Source organism: Agelaius phoeniceus, chromosome 6 (assembly GCF_051311805.1).
Source record: "Agelaius phoeniceus isolate bAgePho1 chromosome 6, bAgePho1.hap1, whole genome shotgun sequence".
NCBI lineage: Eukaryota > Metazoa > Chordata > Aves > Passeriformes > Icteridae > Agelaius > Agelaius phoeniceus.
Window position 1 is genome coordinate 34,492,479 of NC_135270.1, and position 24,863 is coordinate 34,517,341.

The 24,863-nt window shown below is 34.0% G+C and overlaps 1 protein-coding gene across 4 annotated transcripts in view; it reads left to right on the plus strand.

The window, feature by feature from the left end:
* Positions 1-24,863, plus strand: part of DPH6 (diphthamine biosynthesis 6) — a 213,539-nt gene that overhangs the window by 52,271 nt on the left and 136,405 nt on the right. For all 4 annotated transcript variants that reach the window (XM_077180383.1, XM_077180385.1, XM_054635745.2 and 1 more), the window contains exons 6-10: positions 2,452-2,513; positions 8,669-8,763; positions 14,648-14,735; positions 22,165-22,318; positions 23,202-23,333. In XM_077180383.1, coding sequence (XP_077036498.1) covers positions 2,452-2,513; positions 8,669-8,763; positions 14,648-14,735; positions 22,165-22,318; positions 23,202-23,333 — 531 coding nt within the window. The remainder of the gene's footprint in view (positions 1-2,451; positions 2,514-8,668; positions 8,764-14,647; positions 14,736-22,164; positions 22,319-23,201; positions 23,334-24,863) is intronic.

The window sequence follows — 24,863 nt, forward strand, 5'->3', positions numbered from 1 at the left end:
TTATCCATCCATTTGGCTTCCTTCATCTCTAGTTCCATTGAGGACAAATTTGGAGGATGTGGTACTAACAATTTACAATACATTGTTCTTCTCATTAGTCTAAGCCATTTTAAAAATTCGAGTCAATAAAGAAAAGTGTACCAAACAGAAGTATAGATTTTAAAAAAGCTATTTTGTAAGTATAGTTCCAAATACTTTATTATACTAATTGTAGCAACAGACATACAGCTTCATCTATGCATGCATAGCAGTAGGGATTGGAGATGTGGATTACTGGTCCTGCAAATTGAAAGTTACATTGCTTCCTGATGCCTTTACCAGACAGTCTCTATTCACTCCCAATATAAACCTACTGGAAGCTAAAAGAAGTACTATGTTTCAAAATAAATGCAAGCCATCCAAAAATAGAATTCTGCTGAGATACAGGAAGGGTACATTGCACTTCACGGAGTTTCATGTTAGGTGTGGGATATCACTAAAGAGTTTACCCATAGTGTATACATAGGCAATTTATTTGTATTTCAAAAACTGTTTGTATCATAGTTTCTTTTAAAGTATTGCTTTGCATTCATTACTGGACTAAAGTTATGTCCATATTACCAAAGAGAACCTTGTGAAAGAAATAATATGTCAGTGTGTCTGGTTCTGACAACTTCTTCCCTTCTCATATGTTTGTAATGTGTCCCTTAGTTTAAATTTAGAGGAAATCAATCTGTTTTTTATCAAGGAGGGAGAGATTGCTTATCTTAGCAAAGTAATTATATTAAAAGAAGAATTTTAATATAAATGTGTGAAATGATACTGTAATGCAGTACTCCTTCATTTATGTCAAGAGAAATTGCTTGTTTGGCCTAATACCTGTCCCATTATAATCAAGGACAAAATGCTAACCTGATGGAAGTTGGAAGAGATCACCAGAACCATTTGAACTATTGAAATTGAATTAATATCTTTCAAAACTATTTCCACAAGAATAAATTATCATCGTGTATCTAGCACATACATTTTTAGCCTGTTAAAAAAAAAGCAATAAACCAATACAAAAAAGGAATAGATGGCAGAAAAAAACCCAAGTCTTTTAAAACTTTATTTATTAAGCAGTTTTAAAAGCATTCCCCTACACTGTAAGGGAATTTTTAATGTGCTTTAATGAAATATTTAAAAACTTTCCCAGTGTTTTGAAATCTCATTCACTCTAAGTTGTTTTAGTTTCACAGGAATTTAAATATAGCAAGATCACGAATTAAAAATTAAGAGACATATTAGCTACTTTAACTCAGCAATGACTTTATATAATAGTGTACTGTACATTTATATAACAGCTTTCATCATCAACAATCTAAAGTGCTTTGCAAGGTGCATATTTTAGAAATTGCTTCTGAATGGAGTAATTTTGGTGGCAGCTCTGTAATGATACCTATTACTGTATGAAGCAGTAGAGTAGGAAAAAATAGACAAGTATTGTATTAGTGCAAAAAGGAGCCCAAACCAGAATAACTAAGAGTAGTAAAAAATGGGAAAACTGAAAATTTCACAGTGTTCCTTTCATTTCAGGAGTTATAATTTTGTTTTTTCTCAGTTGCTTCGTATGGTAAGACCTTTTGACCACTTTGTGTCAAATCCAACTAGAATATTTACTTGGTTGAAGATGTCAGCTTTTGAAACAGTTGCTCCTGGATTATTTTATCCCACTGTTTATTTTTGCCAGTTACTTGGTTTATCCTGAGAAGTGATCATTAAATGCCATGAGCTGGGCAAAATTAAAAAGTCAAGAAGATGAAAGAGGAATACAGAAAAGCAAGTTAGAGCAGCTATCAAGTGTTAATAGGCTTACTTTTTTACAAAGAAAAATAAATCAAAATGTAGACATCATACAAAGTATTTTGTGATGGATCTAAAGGTACAACATTCAGTATGTTCTGTAGGTCTGAGTTTTCTTTATATCTTCATCCTTTTTAATCTTACATTTTATATTTGCAGAAAACACACAAAGAATGGGATTTGGCAAAAGAACTTTTCATTATGAGCCTGTGTCCTTTCCAGTTGCAGGAAGCATAAAAAAATTAAATTGTATTTTAATTCCATAGATATCTGCAAAGGTAACTTCTGACTTAAAGAGGTAGTATCCTTGTAGTATTTTTATTACCATGGACCTGTGTGTTTACTTCACTGGCTAGTGAAATTTCTAAGGAAGGGATCCAATAGCTTTTCCACTTGACATGTAGCGAAATGGTAACTAGCTTTGTTTTTCCATAAACCTGGAAAATATTTGCCCAAAGATTAAGGAAAATTCGGACTCAGTGTATTTTCTTTAGGATAGTAATTATTTTAGATAATGTAGTGTTTCTAAGGGAGACGTAATATATTTTAAAAAGAAAGAAATAAACATTTCTTGATGTCGTAAGAGTACTTCATAAGAAATATTTTTACTTTTTTTTTCGTTTTTTGCAGGCTTAGATCCCGATAAGCATCTAGGAAAATCTTTAGGTGAAATGGAGCCTGTTCTTCTGGAGGTGAGTATAACTTAAAGGGTATTCATATAGTTAAACTTGCAGTTAAAAAGAAATTTAGTAAAATTAACTTAATAAAAATTACTTACTTTGATAAATTAGGTGTTAACCCAAAGCTTTGCTTTGTACACAGAATATAAGCCTTAGCTAAGCCCTTTTCATATCAAAAAACATTTCTTGACATAGCTCAGAAATGGTGTCACTATCTTTAAAACAAACTAAAGGCATGAAACCTCAATATTGCAGGAACACTAACTGATATATCAGTATGATACAGCTAAATAATTGTACATTAGAGACTTTCACAGCAAGAAACAGTAGTGCCAAATCATAGGTGATACAAAATTTCCCTGAAGATTCCTATTTGCAGGTTTCATACCATTTATACAATCAGACTGCATACAGTGGGGACTTTAAAAATGGAATAAGAGGTGTAGTCTTGAGGATGTATTTGATTCTGTGCAAAGGACTGTGTGTCCTCATACCAGGATAATGCTTGTTGGCAGAGCTATTAGATTTGTTTGGAGAAAAATCATTCAACTAGGGAAAATAAAAAATACCAGATTTTGTACTTAAGGTTTCTTCAAGTTTGATGTAGGAGCATCAAACATCAAGCTAAGTAAATTTTAAGAATAACAGTTCTGAAATTATGTTTTCATGTATTGTCTGTGACAATGCAAGTTTACCACAATTCCTTGTCCTTGAGCCTGTTAGATACCCACCATGATTGCATGTCTCTTAAAAGGGTCTTGATGTAGCTCTCAGTGTAGTCTGTCTAAATGTCCACAAAGTGATGTCCTAAAAATATTTTTCATTGTTAATCTGGGTAGTTACTGGTCAGCTTGGCTTAGTTTGTTTTGGAACACTTGAGGGTACAGCAAACTTGCAGAAGAGAAAGAAAAAGTAACCAGAATTTTAAAAATCTCTTTTGCTACTGAAAGACAGAGGAGTCACATAGCAATTATATCTTAGGTTTAACTCCATTTTTTTAGTTATTTACATGGAGAGGAGAAGAATAGGTAATTGCTACTTGGGAAAGCTGGAAAGGAATAATTGAGGTCCATAACATTTAAATAACCTTACCTGAAGAGATGGTCTGTTCTTAACTTGAGATTTGTTGCTTGAGACCTGGAGAATCTGCTCAGAAATCTTCCCCTCCTCCTCCCTGGCCCTCTGCTATGTAAACCACTTGGTATACAATCCCATTCATTATCTTTTTCTGGAAGTCTTCTTTTCACTTATTTCTTAAAATCATCTCAACATTCTGCATTCACAGAAAGCTTCTGTAATCAAAATTCAGGTTGCAGCCTCAGTGGGGTTGCAGCTGCTCACCTCAGTTGAATCAGTCTTGATTTCTTTAAAACAGTAGCAGCAAGTATTGCAATTTTAATTGTGGCAATAAGAAGTATTCTTCTGCATTTGATTTCACCATCATTCATGTTTAAAAGAAAATAATAAACTATTAAATCCAAAAGTAGCTCGTATTTTTTTTTAATTGCATGTATTCATCATCATGTTTGATATCTTAATTAAAGTGATTCTTACTTACTCAGTTTCACTGAAACTCTTACTGTCATGGTTTAACACTTCTCAAAACCCACATTTGATGATTTTATCTTTTATTGATATAACAATAAACAAAGCAATGACTGCCTAAAAAGTACAAATAGGACATTCTGACACTGCTTGTCAGGCCATTGTAGGGAAGACTGCACAACTGATTATTTGTTCATTTGGCTGTTGCTTGTGCATATGTATGCTATGAAAGTCAAAGCCATTACAAATACTTTTTTAATAGATACTTGGTTGGCTTTAAGGCTTTATAAAACCAAATCATTAACTATAAACTGAAGGAAAATACTTACGATGTGAAAACTAGTAAGTTTTGCAAACTAGTGAAGTTTTCAGTATCAGAAGTAGTTTCACTTTTGCAAAGTAGTGAAGTTTTCAGCATCAGAAGTTCTGTCAGACAGAATGTGAAAACAAGGAGTTCACAGTTTCCAGTAAGGAAGAGAGATAAAACTTAATATTCTGACCATACCATATAAAACACTGTAATGATTTAATGTTTAACACTGCACAGGTCCAAAACTGCCATGGCTTCATATACCTGTGATCTTTGATTTGTACTTTATTATCTAACCACTAATTTCAAATTTTACAGTAAATTTGTTTTTCTTGTTGGGATTTTTTGCTAATATGTTTTTTTCCTGTTCTTTGGGATTGTTTTTTGAGTTCTGTGTTGACATCTGATGTTACTTTACCATAGTTGTTTATTCAGCTAGGTGCAGGGTATTTCATTACAGCATTTTTCCTAGTGTGATATGCAAGTTTGTGAGAATTTTTGCAGTTATGTTTGGAACTAATAATGTTTTCTGTGTTCTTCAGTTCTGTTGAAAATCACTTAACATCTGAATAATTTCAGTGCCCAGAAAAATGCCAATGTCTTTGATAAAGGGCCACAAAATGGCATATATGTTGAGTAATTTGGGACTTGTAGGGAGTATCTTTTACTTTTAGCATGTACTCACAAAGTTCAACTTCTCTGGTACTACAGATCTGGAAATAGAACTCACTCACCTCTTACTTTTTTTTTTTTTTTTTAACTAAATGTTTACATTAAGGAACAGTCAATGAGACCAAAATTAAGTTGTATTAATATAATGCACCTGGTAGAATTTTTGTTTTGGATATATAAGAAATAAGCATGAACTAGTCAATCTCCTTTTAACAAAACGTCTCTGGTTGAGGCATTATAAGAGTGTTGCTTAGAAAAAATCCCCAACAAATAAATCCACAACCGAGCCCTGATTTCTTCCACTCAATTATTTGACTTTGAAAAAATATTATCACCTAAATTTTCAGTCTTCTGATTTAATTTATTTTATGTGTACAGTAGAAATTGTAACAAATACTGGCATAAAGGTGAGGTGGTTTTTCTTCAGTAGCAGCAGAAAAATGGAGGACTAGTGAGTGGGAAAAGTTTTTTGCAATTTTTTTCACATTACTTTCAGAATGTTGAACTTAGGGGTGCAATGATGATGTGCCCCCGATAGTTTTAGCAGGGGTGAATATTACTGGCTCAGGACATCAGCACTGCAGAAAGGAAAGTTTTTGAGTTATTGCTTTTTTCTAATTGATAGGTCTTTGATTAGTTTTTGAGGGGTTGCTAGATAATTGCTAAATTATTGAATTTCATGTCCTAATGTTTCTTCTGTAACAGGAGTCTCAGCTTTTTACACTAAAGAATTTTCTGTCAGTTTATGTCTCAGGTTGTGATCCCAGTGTCCTTTGAATTTGTTAATAGAACATTAAGGTTATATTTGTCTGTAATTCTGGCTCTGCAAATAGGCAATAGGAAAATGTTTATTTATATGCTTGCCTCAAAAGTTGATGAGAACATCTTGATGCATTTCTGTAACTATAAGAGTTTATTAAGTCTTGCAAATTCTGTCTGGGAACAAAGTCTTCACTTGAAAAAGGAAGTACTTGAATTCAAATATTTATCTTTGATTATGAAAGTTAAAGAAGGAAGCTTTAATCCTTGTGTTTCATTCCCAAGGTAGGAAGAGACTGTTCTTCAGGTAATGTTTGCACTGGTCATTTATATGTTTCTCATTTATATGTATATCCTATATCTCATTGTGTACTTAAGAAAAACTTTGTGTAGCCTGGAATATGATTTCATCATAGATTTCTTTTGGAGTTTGAAGTGTACTTGCATTACTTGCAATTAGTTATGTTTGACTTGTAAATTTGCAGTTTTCTGGCTCATCTGTACTAGAAGGCAGATTTAGCAATCATAAAACTTAGAGTCCATGCTGTTCTATTATTATTATTATTATTAATGTAGCATCCAATTTGCAAACCCAAATAATCAGTCTTCAAATAATGTTAATATTCTAAATTATTAACAGGCAAGATTCTCATGCCATTGATGACATTTAAAAAATATTACTGACTTTGTTAAATGAATGTTAAGGATCTGTTCTATGAGCTGCTAAATATCTTTTGGTCCTGTTGACATTTGTGAGAACTGAAAACCTTTAGCACCTTGTATAGTTGGTGTCAAGAATGATGTTGAAGCCAGTGACATTGAAAATGAGAATTTCTCACAACAAAGATAAGAAATAGTCTTACATCTTCTGAGTATTCCATGTTAATTGCCAATAATTATTCTAGACACCGTTTACAAGCAAAGCTACCAATTTTGAAAGTGATTTGTAAACAGTCACTCCATGTATTCACTGTGTAAAGGTTACAGTTAGAAAGATCTTTTTGGGTTTTCTCTCTTTCAATTTTTTAATCATTTTCGTTAGGGTTTTTTGGTTTTTTTTCAAATAGAGTAAGAATAAAAGATTTTGACTAACTGTTTTGTAAGTTGTCCATTCTTGTTGCATCAACATTAATTATTCTTGATGTATTTGTCCTATAGAAACCTTGTTGCCATTGTTGACAGATGGAGTTCTCTTTTATGTCAGCAGTGTAATTTTTTAATGAGCACTTGATTAAAGGTTCTCTTTTGCTCCTTTTCTTTGATAGAAAATGTGAAAGGGAAAATTAAAAATAACTCTCATAACAAGACACTGAAAAAATGTTTCAAACAAGCTCCAAAAGAGATTTTGATTTTATAGCACCACAGAACTAAATATTCACATAGAGCATTATCAAGGTATTGTTTTCTCAGAGCATTTTCCTTTTCTGCAAAATAATGGCTGAAGATGATTCGAGCCTTTGGTTTAAGTAACTGAAGTTATAAACAGTCTTTGAAGTTTTCAAGTAAGAAGCTTTGAAAGAGAACTGTAAAGTAACATGAACTACATTCAGCTTCAACAATAAAAATACAGTATCATTTGAATATATGTAATAGACTTGCTACACAAATATTCTAGTAACCATATAAAAATGTAATCTAGATGCATAAATATCCCAGTCTTATGTTTGCCTCAAAAGAAACAGCAGATTTGGAATTATCTTCTAGCCTCCAGACAGACTTTTTCTAGCCCTCTGATGTTTTGGAGAGCTGCATTTCTACTTCGACTGCAGAAGCATCATAGATGGGCTTCTGTTCCTCTAAGGAAAGGCATAAAGGGGTTAAGTAAATATTCCCAAAAGTAACATTGGTGTTTGCAGTGGAGTTAAGGACTGCAGTTCAAGTTCTTATGAGTCACTTAAAGCAGAATGTTAGTGCTTGTTTAATGTTAAAAAACCTGGACAGGGCTTGGCTTGAATCACTGCAATGACACATTATAAGGTGATATAATCTGCTGCTGGGGACATGAATTTCTGCTGCAGACAGAGAGGGTGTCCCCATGCTCAGATCTGGTGTTTGGTTAGTATCTATCAATACAGTACAATGAAACAGTAGTAAAGTGATCTACTGAGCAGTTATGCACTCCTTACTCCAGCAAAAATGAACTTAGGTTCATGCTCCACAGCTGCTCATTTGTAAAGCAGGAATTAATTAAGATAGTCATGTCTTGTATTTTGAAGGCTTCAGTTTATCTAGTTATGTCTTTAAGTGAGACATCCAGAGCTTCAGGAATATTTGTAAATATATGTTGATTTAGAAAGTATATTAAGTACAATTTAGAAAAGAGAGAATATGTTTCTCTTTAGATCTTGCTTTAGCTTTTTGCTTTTGACTTAGAAAATTCCCATTTGTTTTGTTAGGGTTTTTTTTGAAAGAATATTTCCCTAAACATAGAACACAAATCTGAATCTATTTTCAAAAAATGTGTTCATTGTATACTTCTATGTGAAGTGCTACTTCTTGTGTTGACTCACAGTAAAAGTTTTTCCTCCAAGTGAAATAGATATGCTAAAGAAAGACAAGTATGGGAGCCTGAACAAGCTTTTGTGGCCACTGAGAAAGGAGAACTAGGAATCAATTTGTTGATCTAAATATTACAGTGCCAGTTCTGCTTAAAATGTAACACTTCGGTAATTTTTAATAACTGTAATAGGCATGCAAAGAAATCAAGACCTGACTGTATGATGATTGGGTTTTTTCAGCCTTGTAGTGGGTAGTCTTTTAGAAAGTGCATGGTTTAACCCCAGCTAGCAATCAGTATGTACTGGTCTTGACATTTTCAGCAAAATACATTTAATGAACTTTAGTGTAACACCTACATGTTTCAATTTCTCTTTTTTGATAGCTCTCTGAGAAATATGGACTCCATGTTTGTGGAGAAGGAGGAGAATATGAAACGTTCACTCTGGACTGCCCTCTGTTTAAGAAGAAAATAGTTGTGTAAGGAGCAGTTTCTTCTATTTCCTTAGATTAAAGCACTGGGAGCATCTTAAAATTTAGTTTGAGACAACTGGAGGTAGTAAGAGGTAACTCATGGCATCTGCAGAGGTAAAACATGTTCTTTAAGTTCACAGACACTTGTGTTGTTTAACACTGGCGAAGTCCTCTGGAAACCTAAATCAATACCTGACATGATGAGGCGTTCATAGAGGGCTATAAACATTTTAGACATTTGCACTTTCGTTTACTTGCTGATTATGGCCTGCAGTAAAAATGGTACCTATACACTGACACTTTTATCCTTTCATGAAGTGTGAATTGCCTGTAATATTTATCTTTCATTACAGCTAAATTTGATAAAGTGCCACTTCAGTAGCCTGTGGGTTCCATTAACTGTGTATATGTGTGTGTGTGAATGATAACAATAAACACTTTTCTTCAATTACTAGAGGATATTTTAAATATAAACTTTGTATGAATCCATCTCAATTATACTGAATAGTTTATTCCTTTGACATTAATTGCTAAAATCTGTGTAGTGAGCTGTGGAAAATACTTGTGTCTTGTTTCTTAGAAGTCTGTTAAGTAGCTAGGCCTAATTGCTTCAAGTAAAATATTTTGACTGCTGTTCCTTTTCTGAAGCAAGTAAACAGACTAGTAATCATGTATTGGTGATGGATTCTCAGTCATCTTAGTGCAGGTCCAGATTATGAAGCATATAGACATGAGTAATGCTTTCATGGTGCATGTCCATTTGTTTCACTTCTCTGTAAGACTGGGATCTGTCTGTGTAAGGAATAGAGAGCCAAGAACTGTTAGCTCCATTTCATTGCATGGCATTTGGGAAGAGAAGATAATAGACAAAGTGGTTAAAGCATTGGCAGCTAATCTGGCAAATGTCCACTGAAATACTGGTTGATTATGCCCTTGGTTTGGGATCAACCAAAGAGCAGTTTAAGTAGGAATATATTATAATATATTCTAAATGTTTATCTGGTTGTCAGTGATATAAAAACAGTTCAAGTGACTAGGAGAAGCTGAAGCAGAGATGGTGTGGCTGAGTTGTTTTCATTTCTCTTGGTGATACTCTAAATAATAAAAGTTAAAAATAAAAGCACAAAAAATACATATCAAATATTTAAATATTAGTAAGTATTTAATAATAAATATATAGCACAGTGGACTTTTAAACACTTCTTCAATGAGTTTTATTGTATGAACTTCACAGGAAAAATATTTTATAATTTCTTCTTTAAGTAAGTTATGAATTTTTTCTACTTTGTATTCTTGCTTTTCATATACACTGAATCTAAACAGACTTTGTAATCATATTGACTCTGCTAGTAGAGCTTCCAAATGTTTAGATAGATATGGTTCAGGTATACATATCTCCTGGTTTCAGCTAGGCCAGGTTTAGATTTTTGCAATAGCTGGGAGGCAGCCTGGCCAAAGACCCTAATGTTATTTGATAGGACCTCACTCATTGCCAGGGTTGGGGGAAAGAGAATCAGGAACTCTCCCTCTCTCTCTGAGAAAGGAGTGTTCCTGCCAGTTGAAAAAAACGTGGCAGAGGGGGAGCCATCTGTATTGTTCATTGCAGCAGGGTTCTCAGTGAGCATTTTTGAATGTGAGTCACTCACGATTGTATTCTTTTTTTATTAATATTGTGCTGTTATTGTTCATTTTTTATCTCACTGCTTCTACCAGTAACTTGTTCTTATCTGAACCCATGATCTTGACCTTTTGCGCCTCCAGTTCTCAACTCCGTGCCACCACATTGAGAGGGGAGAGCCAGGGGAGGGGACAGTGAAAGAGAGAAGTGTGTAGTTTTGGAGAGTCTCAGTGGGGGCACTGAATTTGGGAGTACCATTCCTAAAGCAGGACTAAATCCTGATGCAATTTTTAAAGCTTAAATGTTGTTGTAAGCATTGGAACTTAGAAGTTCAAACCTGTAAGGATTTTCAAGATACCTAAATTCCTGAACAACTCCAAAACATCTCCTGAGTTAGAAGTGTCTGAGGAAGACATTAAAGAATACTTTTGCCTTCAAATAGGTATGATGCATTAACTTTGGCTGGCTGCCAGGTTCCCACCAAGCTGCTCTCTCCCTCTTTAGGAAGGCAGGGAGAGAAAATAAGATGAAAAGATGCGTAGGTCAAGAAGAGAGCAATGTACCAAGTACTGTAATGGGGAACCACATTGAATTTGGGGAAAATTAATTTAATTTATTGCCAAATTTAATAAATACATTTTTTAAAAAGTAGAATAGTGGGAAGCAAATATACCTTCTCACCTTGTTCTTCCCAGGCTTAACTTCACTTCATCATTCCTGACTTTTCTACATCCTCCCCAATGAGCAGTGCAAGGAAGTGGAGAATGAAGCTGGTCAGCTCATAACACTGTCTTTACTGCCCCCTTCTCTTCACACTTTTCTCCTGCTCCTGCTTGGGTCTTTTCCATGGCTCCCTCATGAACTGTTGCAATGTGTGTCCTTCCCACCAGGCAAGTTCTTCAAGAACTGCTCCAGTGAATGTGCTTTCCATGGGGTTTGGTCCTTCAGGAACAGACTGCTCCTCATGGGTCTTCCATGGGGCTCAGTCCTGTCAGAAAAACTGCTTCTGTGTGGGTTTCTGCACAGACTGCAGTGTGTGTATCTGCTCTGATGTGTCCTTCCTTGCCTGCAGGGGAGCAACCTGCTTCACCATGGTCTTTTCCACAGGCTGCGTAGAATCTGTTCTGGTATTTGAAGCACCTCCACTCACTCCTTATTTCATGGACCTAGGTGTCTGCAGGGCTGTCACTACCATGTTTTTCTCACTCCTCTTTCAGCACAGTTTTAAAATATGTTATCACCAAGACACCACCAATGTTGCTGATGAGCTCAGCATCCTTGGTCTCATGTCATAGGGACCACTTCTAAACACTAACCCCTGCCACCAAAACCTTGCCACATAAACCTAAAAGAACTGGAGAAAATCTAGTATGCCTTTTATTTATAACTCTACTTGCAGGTAGTGTTTTCACTGGTCAATGATTTTTGCCCTCTCAAACTTGGCAAGATATGTTTCTACATCATATCCTTGCAAAATAAAAAAAAAATATGCTGTCTCAGCAGAAAATAAAATACAACCTTGAATGTTACTTACTATGGAGAAACAGGAGTCTCTTTAATGCAAGACTGTATGACGACTTTTGCTTCTGAATGTTAAGTTGAATTCTTGCCATTCTTCTCTGTCTTCATTCAAAAATGTACCTCAGAAAGGAAGCATGACAGATTGAGTGAAACATATATTTGAAAATAAACAATACCTAGTAGTGAAAGCAAAATCTTGCAACCAAAATATTGAACTAGAGTCTAATTTGGGTTTATCTGGTTTTCCCAGGTAGTCTACTATAATCCTATTGTCAACTTTCTTACTCTCAGTGTTTGAAATGTACCAAGCATTTCCTGTCCTTCTTATGCTGATATTTAAGGTACAATTAATCAAGATTTCTTGAAATTTTAAAGATCTATTTCTTATCTATATGAATACCATCTAATATCTGCTCTTGTCATAAAGGCCTCTTTGTTCATGGAGCGCAGAATAGTTTGATCTCTTGGAAAGCAAATTGTCCCATTTGAAATATTAGGGAAATACCATTTTCCTTTGTATACCTTACTATTAGCTCTGTGTTTAGGTTTGTAATTCTAGGTTTGGAGTTAAAAGCAAAATGATAGAATTATAATTGTACTCTCAGTCTTGTTCTAGCTTAATATATTTGTATTGAGAAAGTGTTACAGAGTGTTTTACAATGATTGGATGCTTTCTAGATCTTCAAGAAGTCTTGAGAGATCAGATGATTTTGATTTCAAAACACATAGCTGATTGAAACAGTTTTTCAACTGTTCTTCATTTTTTTCAGTCTTCTGATAATTTCCTTAACAAAATTCCTCTGTTTCCATTACAATCAAACATGAATCATCTTAGATAGTCAAGTTCCTACTCAAAATTCAGGCTTTTAGTGTGAAATGGCCTTGTAGAAATTATTGGGGTCTCACAAATTATTTTTTTCATTTTAAATCTCTGATTTTCCTGTGTTTTGAGTTGGTTGGGGTTTTTTTTACTATTTTCCAAACTGGATATGAAATGTCAAGTTCAGGACTTGATTAGGTTTTTTAATTGGAGACTAATTGGTTCTAAACAGCACTATTCTGCTTTCCACATATTTTTTTCTACCTATTTCTGTTAGAATTAGAAGACATCATTGTCAATTGAACAGAATTATTTTAATCTGAAGGAACTATGTATAAAGTATCTTATATCTTAAATATAAACAATATTTTAATAATAAAGAATCTTGATAATTACTCTCAGGAATGAATCTGAGGCCTGTTTATCAAAATACTTTAAAAGTTTGCTTAAAATTGATATTCTTATGTTAAAGGTATTTTTCATTATTTTGTGACATTTTGTTATTATTAAATCCCAAAACACATTTTATAGAGCAGGCATTTCTGTTAATTTTACACTTTTGTTGAGGAACTGGGATCTAGCCAAAGCTTCAACTGCTTTGAGTTTGCATTGGTTTTATGTGGTATTACTAGAAATCTATCTATATCATCTCTTTGAACACTATGAAGGTACCAAGGGCACCATGGTTTCTGGAAAATTATGTGTGTCTTAGCCTTACTTTCAACAACTTTCAGATTTTCTTTTACTGCATCTGAATTTCTCTTATGTTTTCCTTGAGTTTCTCACCTTCTGATGTTTGTTTCTTAGAGCTACCTTTTTCGTAAGTAGTAAAACTGTGCAGATGGATATAACAGATACTGCCTCTTGTGAATCAAAGTGTGACAGATTGTGTCTGTAAAAATGAAAACTAAAATTAACTAATTTGAATCAGCACACAGGAAGTTTAACATTGTTACCAACACATTTGGCATTAAAAAGTTGTGTCTAGTAGTCTTCACTATCAGATGCAAGATGGCTGGATCAGTCAATTTCTCAGTATGCAATACTGCATGTTGTTAATACTTCAGAAACTAATCCCTGGAGCATTATCAAAACAATGGACTTCTGAAAAATTTCCTGTTGATGAAATTTAAAGATTGCTTTATGTATTAATCTCTGGAATCTAAAACACAGTGTAGTTTATACTTTCATAGACTACAGCTAACTAATTCTCTTAATATTGGTCTGGAAATGTGGGAAAAAAGTGGAAGATTGGCAAGGAGGGTTGTAAATACTCTCAAGTGACTTGCAGCTGGGCTGTCAAAAACACATGTATCATATTAATTGTTTTTGGCCTCATGCATTGGATGAGTAGAGCATTTGTGTTTAGATAGCATAGGCCTGTGATAGACTATGGGGCCCTGTTAAACACGCTTGAGATTCCTGCCTGGCTGTGGGAAAGATCAAAGCACAGTGGGATATTGCACCTGTGCAAATCCCTGAGATACAGGTGAGACCTGCAGGTTTGGTGATGCTCTAGCATGGACCAAGTCTCTGCAGTGCCTGTGTCCCTCCTTTGTGCCCCTGCCTGAATGCTGCTTCAGGGGCCCCAGGTGGTGAGGTAATAAAAAAAAACTTACTCTTTGCATTTCCTCTGTGTTTTTATGGTTGTTGCTGCATCTCCTGTGCCAGCTCACACAGGAAATATAGTTTATTCCTTTTGAAAATTGAAAATTCTTGAAGGCAATGTATCGTTCAACAATAAGACTTTATATAACAAACTACTTTTTCTTAATTTATATGAAAACATTGATAAGAAATTAATAGATTTTCAATGAGTTACATTAGATTTTGTGTTATACAGTGACTAAGTGTTGTCTCTCTTTATATATGTACTATTTGATTTGGTCTCTAATGTATATACTATTTGATGATAAAAATTTGTATTTCAGAGATTCAGCCGAGGTAGTCATGCATTCGGCTGATGCATTTGCACCTGTGGCCTACCTTCATTTTTTAAAACTACACCTGGAGAATAAGGCAAGTAGGCTGCAAGTGTTCTTTTCCTTTAATGCTATATGCATGCTTTCTAGTTGTGTTGCTTTGTCACGGTTTGGACTGAACCATCATATTCTCATGTAGGTGTTGCATTCAAATAACAATGTACATATTTAGCTGAATTTCAGAACTTGCCCTAGGAATGATTAAACACACTTGTGTCAAGGAATGCATGCAGATAGTATATTTGTGGGCCATTTTTCATCTCAAAACCTCAAGGTGGTCTTCTTATGTCTTTTTGCATTTTGATGACAGAAGTGCAGAAATTGTTACAGAACATTATTCTATTGGTATTTCAAATTTCTTGTCTCTTAAGCAACATTTCCTGCATGTCTTTCAATAGATCATGCCTTCCCCTCTTCCCTCTCCATTTTTTTTTTAATTTTATTGTTCCAAACAGATAAAATACCTCAGTGTTTTTCTTCCATGATGGCCTCATTTTGCCTTGGAAAGTAAATTGTATTTCATCCTGTCAATTTCTAGTTTTGGATTTCTTTCAAAAATAAAACATTAAATATTTGTGTGGGCAACTGTGAAAAGGATATCAACTGTGTGAAACAAAACCAAATAGGCTGAATAAAGGAAAATTTGGGAATGTGGCATGGTGGGGAAGACTGATAATATATTGATATTTCTTTGGGTGCACTGACTTTATTGCTCATGGCAAACTTGACGCTAAAATGTACCATACATCACTACAATGTGACAGGCTAGGGAAAATGAAAACCACAAAGCTTTACATAAATCAGAGGAAAAATCATATTAAAATGCATAACATTTGACATAAGAATCAAGATTTTACTTTTATCTGTTCAGCAGCTCTTTTCCCCTTCTTATGTAGATGTTTTAGATTTGGTTAAAGCCTCACAGTTTCAGGCAGTGTTGTAGTAAGTCGTATTTCCAATCCATTGTAGACAAACCCGTCCCACTTTGCAAGAGGTGAGGTTTGCAGCAGCTTGTCCTAAATTTTGGTACATAAACTAATGTATATTTAAAAGGAAAATAGTCTGATTTTTGCAAAAGCATTAATATCTTTTGGCTATAGATTATTTTATGTCATGGTAAAATAAGCTAAGTTTTTGAGAAGGTATAAATATGGAGAACCAGTCAGTCTTTCAGACCATAACTGTTAGCATCATTTAACTACAAAATAATGAAGGCATGCCTTCAAGATTGATATGCCTGTAGTATTGTACTTTTGCTCACTATTTCGTGCCTATAAGCCTGTGGAAAAATTTAAGTATCAGTTAGTATTCAGCACTTAACAGCCAATCCCATAATAATGAAGTACTCAAGGAAAAAAAATGCTTCAGAAGGTGAATTAATTTTAGTTTGAGTCTTTCAAGTGATTACTGAAAATTGGGAAAAATAATACACCATTATGAACAATATGTAAAGCCACTTTTGTAAGCACTTTGTAGAAAATATTAATAGACTCCACACTGAAGTGTAATTCTAATAAGTATTATGACATCAGTTCTGTTATCATTTCTGCTGTGAGATAAACATATTTTTAACTGAATTGTATATTAATTTTGTCTTTGTTTTTTGCCACAGGTCTTAATTTTACATTCCTTGATTTACTTTTAAAATCACTTTGCAATTACAGCTGGTGCACCTTGGTCTCTGCTGTCTTTCCTCCTCTATAATGCATTTTCTTTAGCAAAATCTCTTCATGTTTGACTACAAAGCCTGCCTAGAAATTTGGTTTAGATTGTTTTTGGCAGCAAAATGAGCCCTTGTGCCTAGGGGAACATAACATTGTACTCACTGTTCTGGTTTAATATATTTCTGTGCAACTTCAAGATGTTTTTTGCATAATAATTGAAGCTTTTTTTAAACACACCCACTTTTCTTTCATAAATAGTGCAGATGCAGAAAAGGCTAAAGAAATAAATACTATATTTTGTTATTAAAACTATTAAAAATATGGTAAACAATTTTTGTAGGCATTTTACAAAAAAACTTTAAGAATAAAAAATAATGGTAATAAAACACTAATGCTCAAAATTTGGGAATGCCTCTTTTACTTCAGGGTGAAAAGGTCACCACTATAAAATAGATACCTAGTTTCATCAATATTTTACCTTGCCAAGATAGTCACTTCATACACTTAAAAGGTAGATTTTTTTTTTTTTTACAGGAGGCAATTTCTGAAGCATATTCTAGAATCTTTGAATTGGATGTATTGGCCTTCTACTCAATAAAAATTAAATTCTGAGTATTTTCCATTAGGAAAAATACAACTATGAAACTTTTGTTTTTAGTTTGTCAGCATGATGAACTTGCTTTTATTTTCTCCTATATTCTTTTACCTTATTGTGTTGGCTTTGTAAAGATCAGAAACAGAAATTAAAGCTGTTGGAGCTTCTGCTGCTGGGAGCATACTTCTGATGACAGTAGTGAACATACTAGCTGTTGTTCATGCTTTCACATTTGCTCTTTCCCACATTTAATAAGGAATACTTTGTTTCCAAGTTCCAGTGAGTAGGAGCACACACATATCAAACAATACAGCATGGAAACTGCAGCCCCTTAAGTTTGTATAATCCAGAATTAGAGGGAATCACGTAGTTTTCTTTCTACGCTTTGCAGAAGAAAGGAGCCTGTTTGCCTGTAAGAGACCCAGGAATAATGCCTGCTGCTCCTTTTTCTTATAATGGACCATTGCATTATATTACCTATCATAAACTGATACTGTGTTTTCCTGTTTGTAAAAGATCTTGACCTTGTAGCTGGAACACATGTCAGAAGTGCAAGCAGTTTGCCCCTGTTAAATGGCAGGAGATCTATTGCTCAGGTCATTTTGGAGAAGATTTTTAAAATGCTTGTAGAGTTCTGTAACTTGTACACTTGTAAATTTAGAAAAGGTTTTCAGGAGATATTTGCATGCCGTGTGTACTAAAGGCACGCAATCCAATGTTAAATCCTATATGACTTAACATTGTAGCCTTTTAACATTGTAGCCAGTTCCTCATTAATTATTTTAGTTAATCTACTTTCAGAACTTTAGCTGTAGAATTAGACTTTGTCAGTGATGTCAGGGAAAATAAGAAGGAGTTTCAAGTTTCAAAATATGTTTTGTCAATGGCATTGTGGCTAGCATTTTTTGAATACTTGAATGCTTTGTCATCATTGAAAAATACTTCTCCTAGGCGACCTTTAGTTTCCCTTCTGCATCATAAGAATATAGATAACCCTTGTAGTTTTGTTTTCAAAAATTGATAACAAATACTACAAAACTTTTTTTTGTGCTCTGATTTATTTCGAACACTAAGATAATAAATGTAGGATTTTCTTTTCTGCTCTATTTGCTTGCAGATTCAGTCCAGTTCACTGAGGAAAGATAATTTTTAGCTCTTTTTTCATAATGAAGATACTTTATTTGAAAGTATTTTGGCATAAGGGACATTCTTTCCTATGATTCTGTATATGGTACTCAAAATAATGCATGATGCATGTGATCTCTCTCATTATATTTATTTCAAGGAGTTCTGTTATCAACGTACATCACAAAGAATAAAGAGATTATAATAATCTTTTGTCTTGTGAGATCTCTGCTCCACTGTATTCTCATTGCTGCTCAGTGGGAGAGTTATCAGTTTTAGAATTGTGTTGTGATAGGTTTTTATACCAGTTTCTGTAGCAGAGAATGTAAGCTTTTTAAAAAGACAATCTGTTGTTTTCATAAAAGACCACTGCATGGAATTTCAGCTATATCAGTCAAAGTCCTAGCTCCAAGGCTTTTTCAACAGGAGAATTTGGATCTTGGAACACTTGTGCATTTGCTTAACTTCATTCTGAGCACACTTGCATCAATGACATGAGTTATGTGAATATAGTTAAGTGTATGCATGCATGCAGGCTCTGATCCAAAATTAGGTTGGTATCACAATGTACAGTGGGTGTGGGAGAAACTGTGTAACAAATGGGAAAATATATTGCTTCTGTGAAGTAACATGAAAATGTTATGCGATAAAATAGGTTCTGTAAGATTTAATTAAAATGTCATTATAGCAAGCTTGATTTTTTCTTTTTAAAGTGGTGAGAATATTATTCAGGGAAAGTTACTCTGTTTGTGGCAGTCTATAAGTTTTAGCTTCTTAGCTTACTTCCTCTGTTGAGAGGAATGGAAGACCAACATGTGTATGGATTTAAATTTAGCTACTAAGCAGAATATGGCAGCTCTGCTTAGGCTGGCATTGAGCCTGTTGTTCCTCGGGTGCCAGGTTCCACACCTAATACTTCTGCTGTAGCCTGCACCTGTGCTGCTGTGGGAAGTGATTGATTACCAATGTTTTTGGAGCCCTGAATGAGTCATTGTGATGTATCATAGGCATTGAAATCAACAGACATCCCTAATTTTTTTACAGACTTTGCATCTTATAAGAGATTCCTGATATTTCGCAATAATTTCCAAAAATTTTGTAACTGTCCAAGTTTTTATGTATGTGTGGAAACACAGGTGTATAATTTTATTTATCTCTGTGATGAAATATTGATAGAAGCTAAATTATTTGTAAAATATGGAGTTACTTAGGAAAAGGGTGACTGTAGATTATATGAAAATTTCACATAGCATCAGTTTGGGATATTTGTAACGTTAACAAATTACAAAACTACGGGGGAGTTCTCTACATTATACCAAACCAGTTGTGATAGAGTCTGTGAGGCTCACTCCATACCCATGATTTTTTTTTAATGAAGCACATCTTGCAGAAATCATGTTTAGAAACGTAGATGAAAGCATTTTAACTGGTGGCATGAAAATGGAATAGCTGCTCTTTTCATGTTCACTTGCAGAACATATAAATTTGGTCCTTCAGGCGGGGGAATGGAGAGAAGTTACAGATCTTTAACAGCAGCCTGCAAAGATACTTGTATCTGTAGATCTCTTCAAAGGTGATTATATAAAGCTTAATAAAAGTGAGTAAAAAACTGGGAAACTGGAACTTTTTCTTTTCCAGTTAACATTTTTTTTTCCATTCTGATGGATTTTTACGGCACAGTGAAGTTAAAATCCAGGTGATGTAAAAACAAAACCCAAAGCAGCAGTGTAGTGGCATCATTCACATCACCATTTCTGTGCATGCTTACTCAGGGGTAGGACCAAGAGGTGCCAACTCTGCATGTGTTACATTAGAACTCCCCTGAATGCCCATGCTACAATGCAAATTGATTGTTTCATGGTGGATGCTGCAAATTACTCAGTGAAAATAATATATTTATTAAAACAATAATTTGCAAGCAGCAAGTGGAAGCACTTCTGGCATGTGATGCTGCTATACAGTCCATATATTTCCATGAAATGGTATCTTGTAGATAAAAAAATGAGAAACTTTTGAAATAATTTAATTTCCTTGGTTCTTGTAGCTTAAAACATCTTTAGATCTTTTTCAATTATAGATTTGTGTTCCTGCTTCTGTATTTTTTTAAATTATACCTGAAGACTTAGGAGCAAGCCTCTGGAACCCAGGCATCCCTCTGGGTAATGGCAAGATGCACCCACTTATGGCAGTAGTCAAAGGTGTAATTCAATGAGTGGGAAATGGTACAGATGCTGCTGGATGCTTGTCTGTTGTAATGTTGGAATGCGTGTCATGTTTGTGCTAAATTGCAGTTTCTGTCTGGCTATTACGTTACATCTTCTTGACTTCTTTTAACCTCTGAGGTACAATTGATTCAAGTAAAGTAGATTATTGCCTTGACTTTCATGTCTTTCTTGGAGGAATGAATAAAATGAAGTCCAATCAAAGAACATCAGCCCCTCTTAGATAATAGACTTAGTGTTTACAGTGCTTATAAAACTACCAGTGCTTATAAAACTGACTCTTTTCAGAGTCAGCAGAACTGAGTTTCCTCTCACAGATAATGATCTTTTTGTAATTTAGCCTTTTCTTAAAATTTCCAAATGCACTCCTTTAACTTAACTGGATCCTTTTTCACTTCAGTGAAGTCAAATATTGATGTAAGGGTTGAGTTATCACAGAGTTCTCATGCACACTGTAGTTTTCTGCCTTTATTTTTCTGACTTTTTTTATTAAAATGAAGAGAAATATTTAAAGTTGCAACAAGTTAGGTTTTATTTTCCACGGGAAAGAAAAAAATGCAATAAAATTAAATACAATAAAAATTATTTAACAATAATGTTAATGTTCTTTTTTAATGACATTTTGCATGGAACACAAATTTATCAGCTAAAGGAATATTCAGAAGTTTCTAATCACTATTAAGGATTGTCAAAGGTTTCATGTTTCATCAACTTTTTATCTTGCCTTATCTGGATTTATTATAATTTTTGTGAATTTAGTATTTAAGAAGCCTGCAGTAAAATGCATAGTTTAGACGCTACATGAAATTTGAGATCTTTGGGAAGAAATTTAATTTATAGAATCTGGCATTACAGCATGCAGTGGTGTTGGATAAGTGTTTCTTTGTAAATTCTGTCATAATTCATACTGCTTTTAGTTAGACAAGTGATATTACCCAAGCTAGTGGTCCAAAAGTCAATGTGCTCTTCAGATTAGCCTGATTGGAAAATCAGATGGGAGAGAGTAAGGGTTCTGATTGCTCCAAAATTAAAAAGCAAACAAAAAACTCCCACAAAAAATGTATGCTGTAATTATGTGGCATGTTGGAAATGTAATGAGCACTGAATTGTTAAAGACTGGTCAGTAAGCACTCTGCCTGTGTATTTTGCTTTAAAAGGTGCAGTGGGTAGTTTTCTCTTCCTGGTCCTGAGAAAGCATTTGGGAAGAATGATTTTTCTTCCTTGTCAAGAAATTCCTTCAATGTATAGATCTTGGGAAATGCATTTTTCTGTTATATCAATGCATATCAAAGTGTTTGATGGAAAGGATAATCTTTGTGAGATAATAGAAAGAGATTTTTTTTTTACAGGCTCTGCCTTCATTCATTGTTCCAAAAAGTTTTAAAACTTTCTTGTTAGTCTTTTGCTCTATTTCAGGTAATTAATACAATGTTATTTATAAAATGATTACTTTTGTGCTTTTGTTCCTCTGTTCACTTAGTTTATACTGTTTTTTTGAAAACTTAGTTTATACTATTTTTTTGTAGTTGTCTTCTACATAATTGGGGGACATGATTTCTTCATAATAGTATTCTTTCTGTCTTTATTCTTGGGTCTCATCATTTTGAATATCTACTGTCCTCAGTTACTAAGTCTGCCTTTGTCTTCCATTTGGTATATGAACAGGAGTACATTATGTTTTGCCAGTCCTGCAAAATTGGGAAATCCCAATGCTATTATTTTGTGAATTGTTCTAAGATATGTATCTGTTGAACTATAGTATTTTTTGTAACTTAAACATGTATTTGAATGATAAAATGTGCTGATTTCATACTGCTTGGCATGGTGTTTACTTGCTTATTTTATACTGTTTGTCTCAAGCAGGAAGAATCCTTGGGTAATTTTGTGGTCAGTAGCTGTTCTTGTGAGATGAGCTGTCTGGATGATGATATTTTTCCTTCATCAGAAGAGTATGAACCACAGAAAAATATTCTAGTCATCTGGAAGAGTTTGAAACATAAGTCTTTGGATTTCAGTGAGTTTTGCACAGTTTTTAAAAAAAATGAGATAAAAATATTGTTTCGTGCAGGTGAAATATCTTAATTACTATACAAACGCTCCTGAAAAAGATGTGCTCAACCTGTAGTAATTAGTCTGAAAAGAGAGATCCTACTAGAATGCATTTTTCTGATAATGAGCAATAGATCTATAGTAGTGAAGCATTTCATATTAGTTTACAGGAGCATAACACATTATTTCTTCTTTCCTTTTCTCCCTCTTCCCTTCCCTCTCCTCCTTCTGGAAATGCCACAACATTTCTGTTACACTACCTACATAGATGGGTAAACTTCCTGAAAACTAAGTTTCACAGCTAACAGTATTTGGGTATTGAATATTATTTAGGTATTTGGTATTTCTTGAATATGAAGAAGTAACTGGTGGGCTTTAAAAATGTCTAAACATGTTATGTATTTGCAAAGATCATCAGAACCAGGTTAAGCACCTAAATTCCAGTAAAATTTGGCATACAACTTTGAAAATCTGTTTTTATGCCACTTGAATACTTTCAAAAATTTTAGCTTTTCAGTGTCACATCTTGTCCCAAGTCTGTAACCAAACAGGTTGAGAAATTGTAAAACATCAGCAAAAATGGAAAGGAGGAGAAAATGTACTGAAGTTCTCAGCTAATGTGCTACTTGCATGCATATTTTGTGAAGGCAGTGTTGGAGAAGGATTTGGGAGCTTTGCTCCTAGAATCCTTACTTTTATATCTGTTTGTAAATGTTTTTGAAGATGCTTTTACAGTTTGTCAGTTTCAGTTCTGTTGAAGTTCTTCTTTAAACAATTTAAAATGTATCCTTGGTTAATCTGAAACCTTTCATTTTTATAATCATATTTCTTTTCTTCATTTCCCATAGCTAAGACACTTCAAAATTCAGGAAAATCCCTGAGTGGTTACCAGTGGTTTTCAGGTATCACTGCCCACTTCCTTCCATCAAAGGATAAAAATGCTCAAGATGCAGCACAGGAAGCATTTTCTTCTCTCAGAGGTGCTTTATTCAGTTAATACATTATCTGCTGTCACTGATTGTGTTTTTAATATTATTTTAAGGAAGAATCTGTATTTTCATGTGGTTTTATAACTTTATAGGTTGTAGTTGTTGGCGTGCCATCTCATTTTGCAGTTGATTGGAACCTTTGAAATCAAGACTGCCGGCTTTAATATTTAACACATCATAATTTGACTAACTTTGAAGGCCTTGGAATGACAAAGTAGTGTTCATATCACTGTAAAAACTCTATTTACACAGTACTTGCTCATTTTATAGCATTCTTGAAATATATAGTGTGTATATGTATGTGTGCTATAGATGCTGTCTACTTGCTAAAACACGTTTGTAGCTTCCATAAGTTTAAATTAAGTTTTCTAGAAAACTGATATACATTTTGGCATCTAGGATTAGGTCAGTAGCAGTAGATCTCATTTATATTCCTAATGTAAAGGCAAAATTGCTGTCTTGGGAATCATGAAATCCAGGTTCCTTAGAAGATTCTGACATATAATAGTGATGGTTTATTCTGACATAAAATGTTCATGGTTTTGTTTTGTATTTTTTTTCATTCTAAAGTTTAAGTAAAGTATGTTTGTACAGGCTTCTTTTCATTCTCAAAAATTGAAATAATTTTTAGTATCTAAATGGGTAAACTCATAGAATTTGCATGACATATTGTTCTAATATATCTTATATTTTTGCATGTCCAGTTGAGTATTCATGATTGAATATAGGATGGTAAAGAAACCCTAGAATTTTTTTTAAGAAGCAAAATTATACTTGGTAGAAGGTCAATAAGCTAGTTTTTGATTTTTTGGAAATCAGCAAGGTGGAGATGATCAGACTTTTATGGAAAAAGACAATAGATTTTAGTGTAAATCTGCAAATCATCTATAAAGTGAAGCAAGAGGGTTTTGCAGCCTTTTTTTTTCCTCATTATATTTGAATGGAAATTTTTTGTACAAACATTATGTAATTTTGCCTTAGCATCTGCCAGAAAATGTTGTGTCTGACTAGTGCAGTAGCCTGTTGCTTTCAGCAGATTGCTTGCATTACCTGTGTGATGCACAGATGCATATCCTTTGCAGAAGATTTCAGTTCTCACATGTCTTTTAGTTATTCTCCTTTTAGAAGTGAATGTGGAAACTGAATGAATTATGGTTCTGTCATGACAAACAAAACAATTTGTTTCTGAGAACTTAATCTGCAAATGTGCACAAGGCTTTTTCTGCATATATATTTTGAATCTGTACAGCAGTTCAGCTTCACTGTAGTGAGACTGGAATAAGCACAGTACCTTTAAACTCTCTGCTGAGCTAACTGATTTAACCACCTCTAAAGTGAATGTGTGCTGACAAAAAGATTTGTAAATGGAAATTTCTTATTAGACGCTATGAAACGTTCTGTAGAATGGATGGAATTCTATGAAGCCAAGAATGGGAGGGAATGCAGTGTGTTGCTCTTTATATATTTGTTTTCTTAAACTCTCATGTTAAACTTTTTTTTTAGATATGATTGGAAGATGAC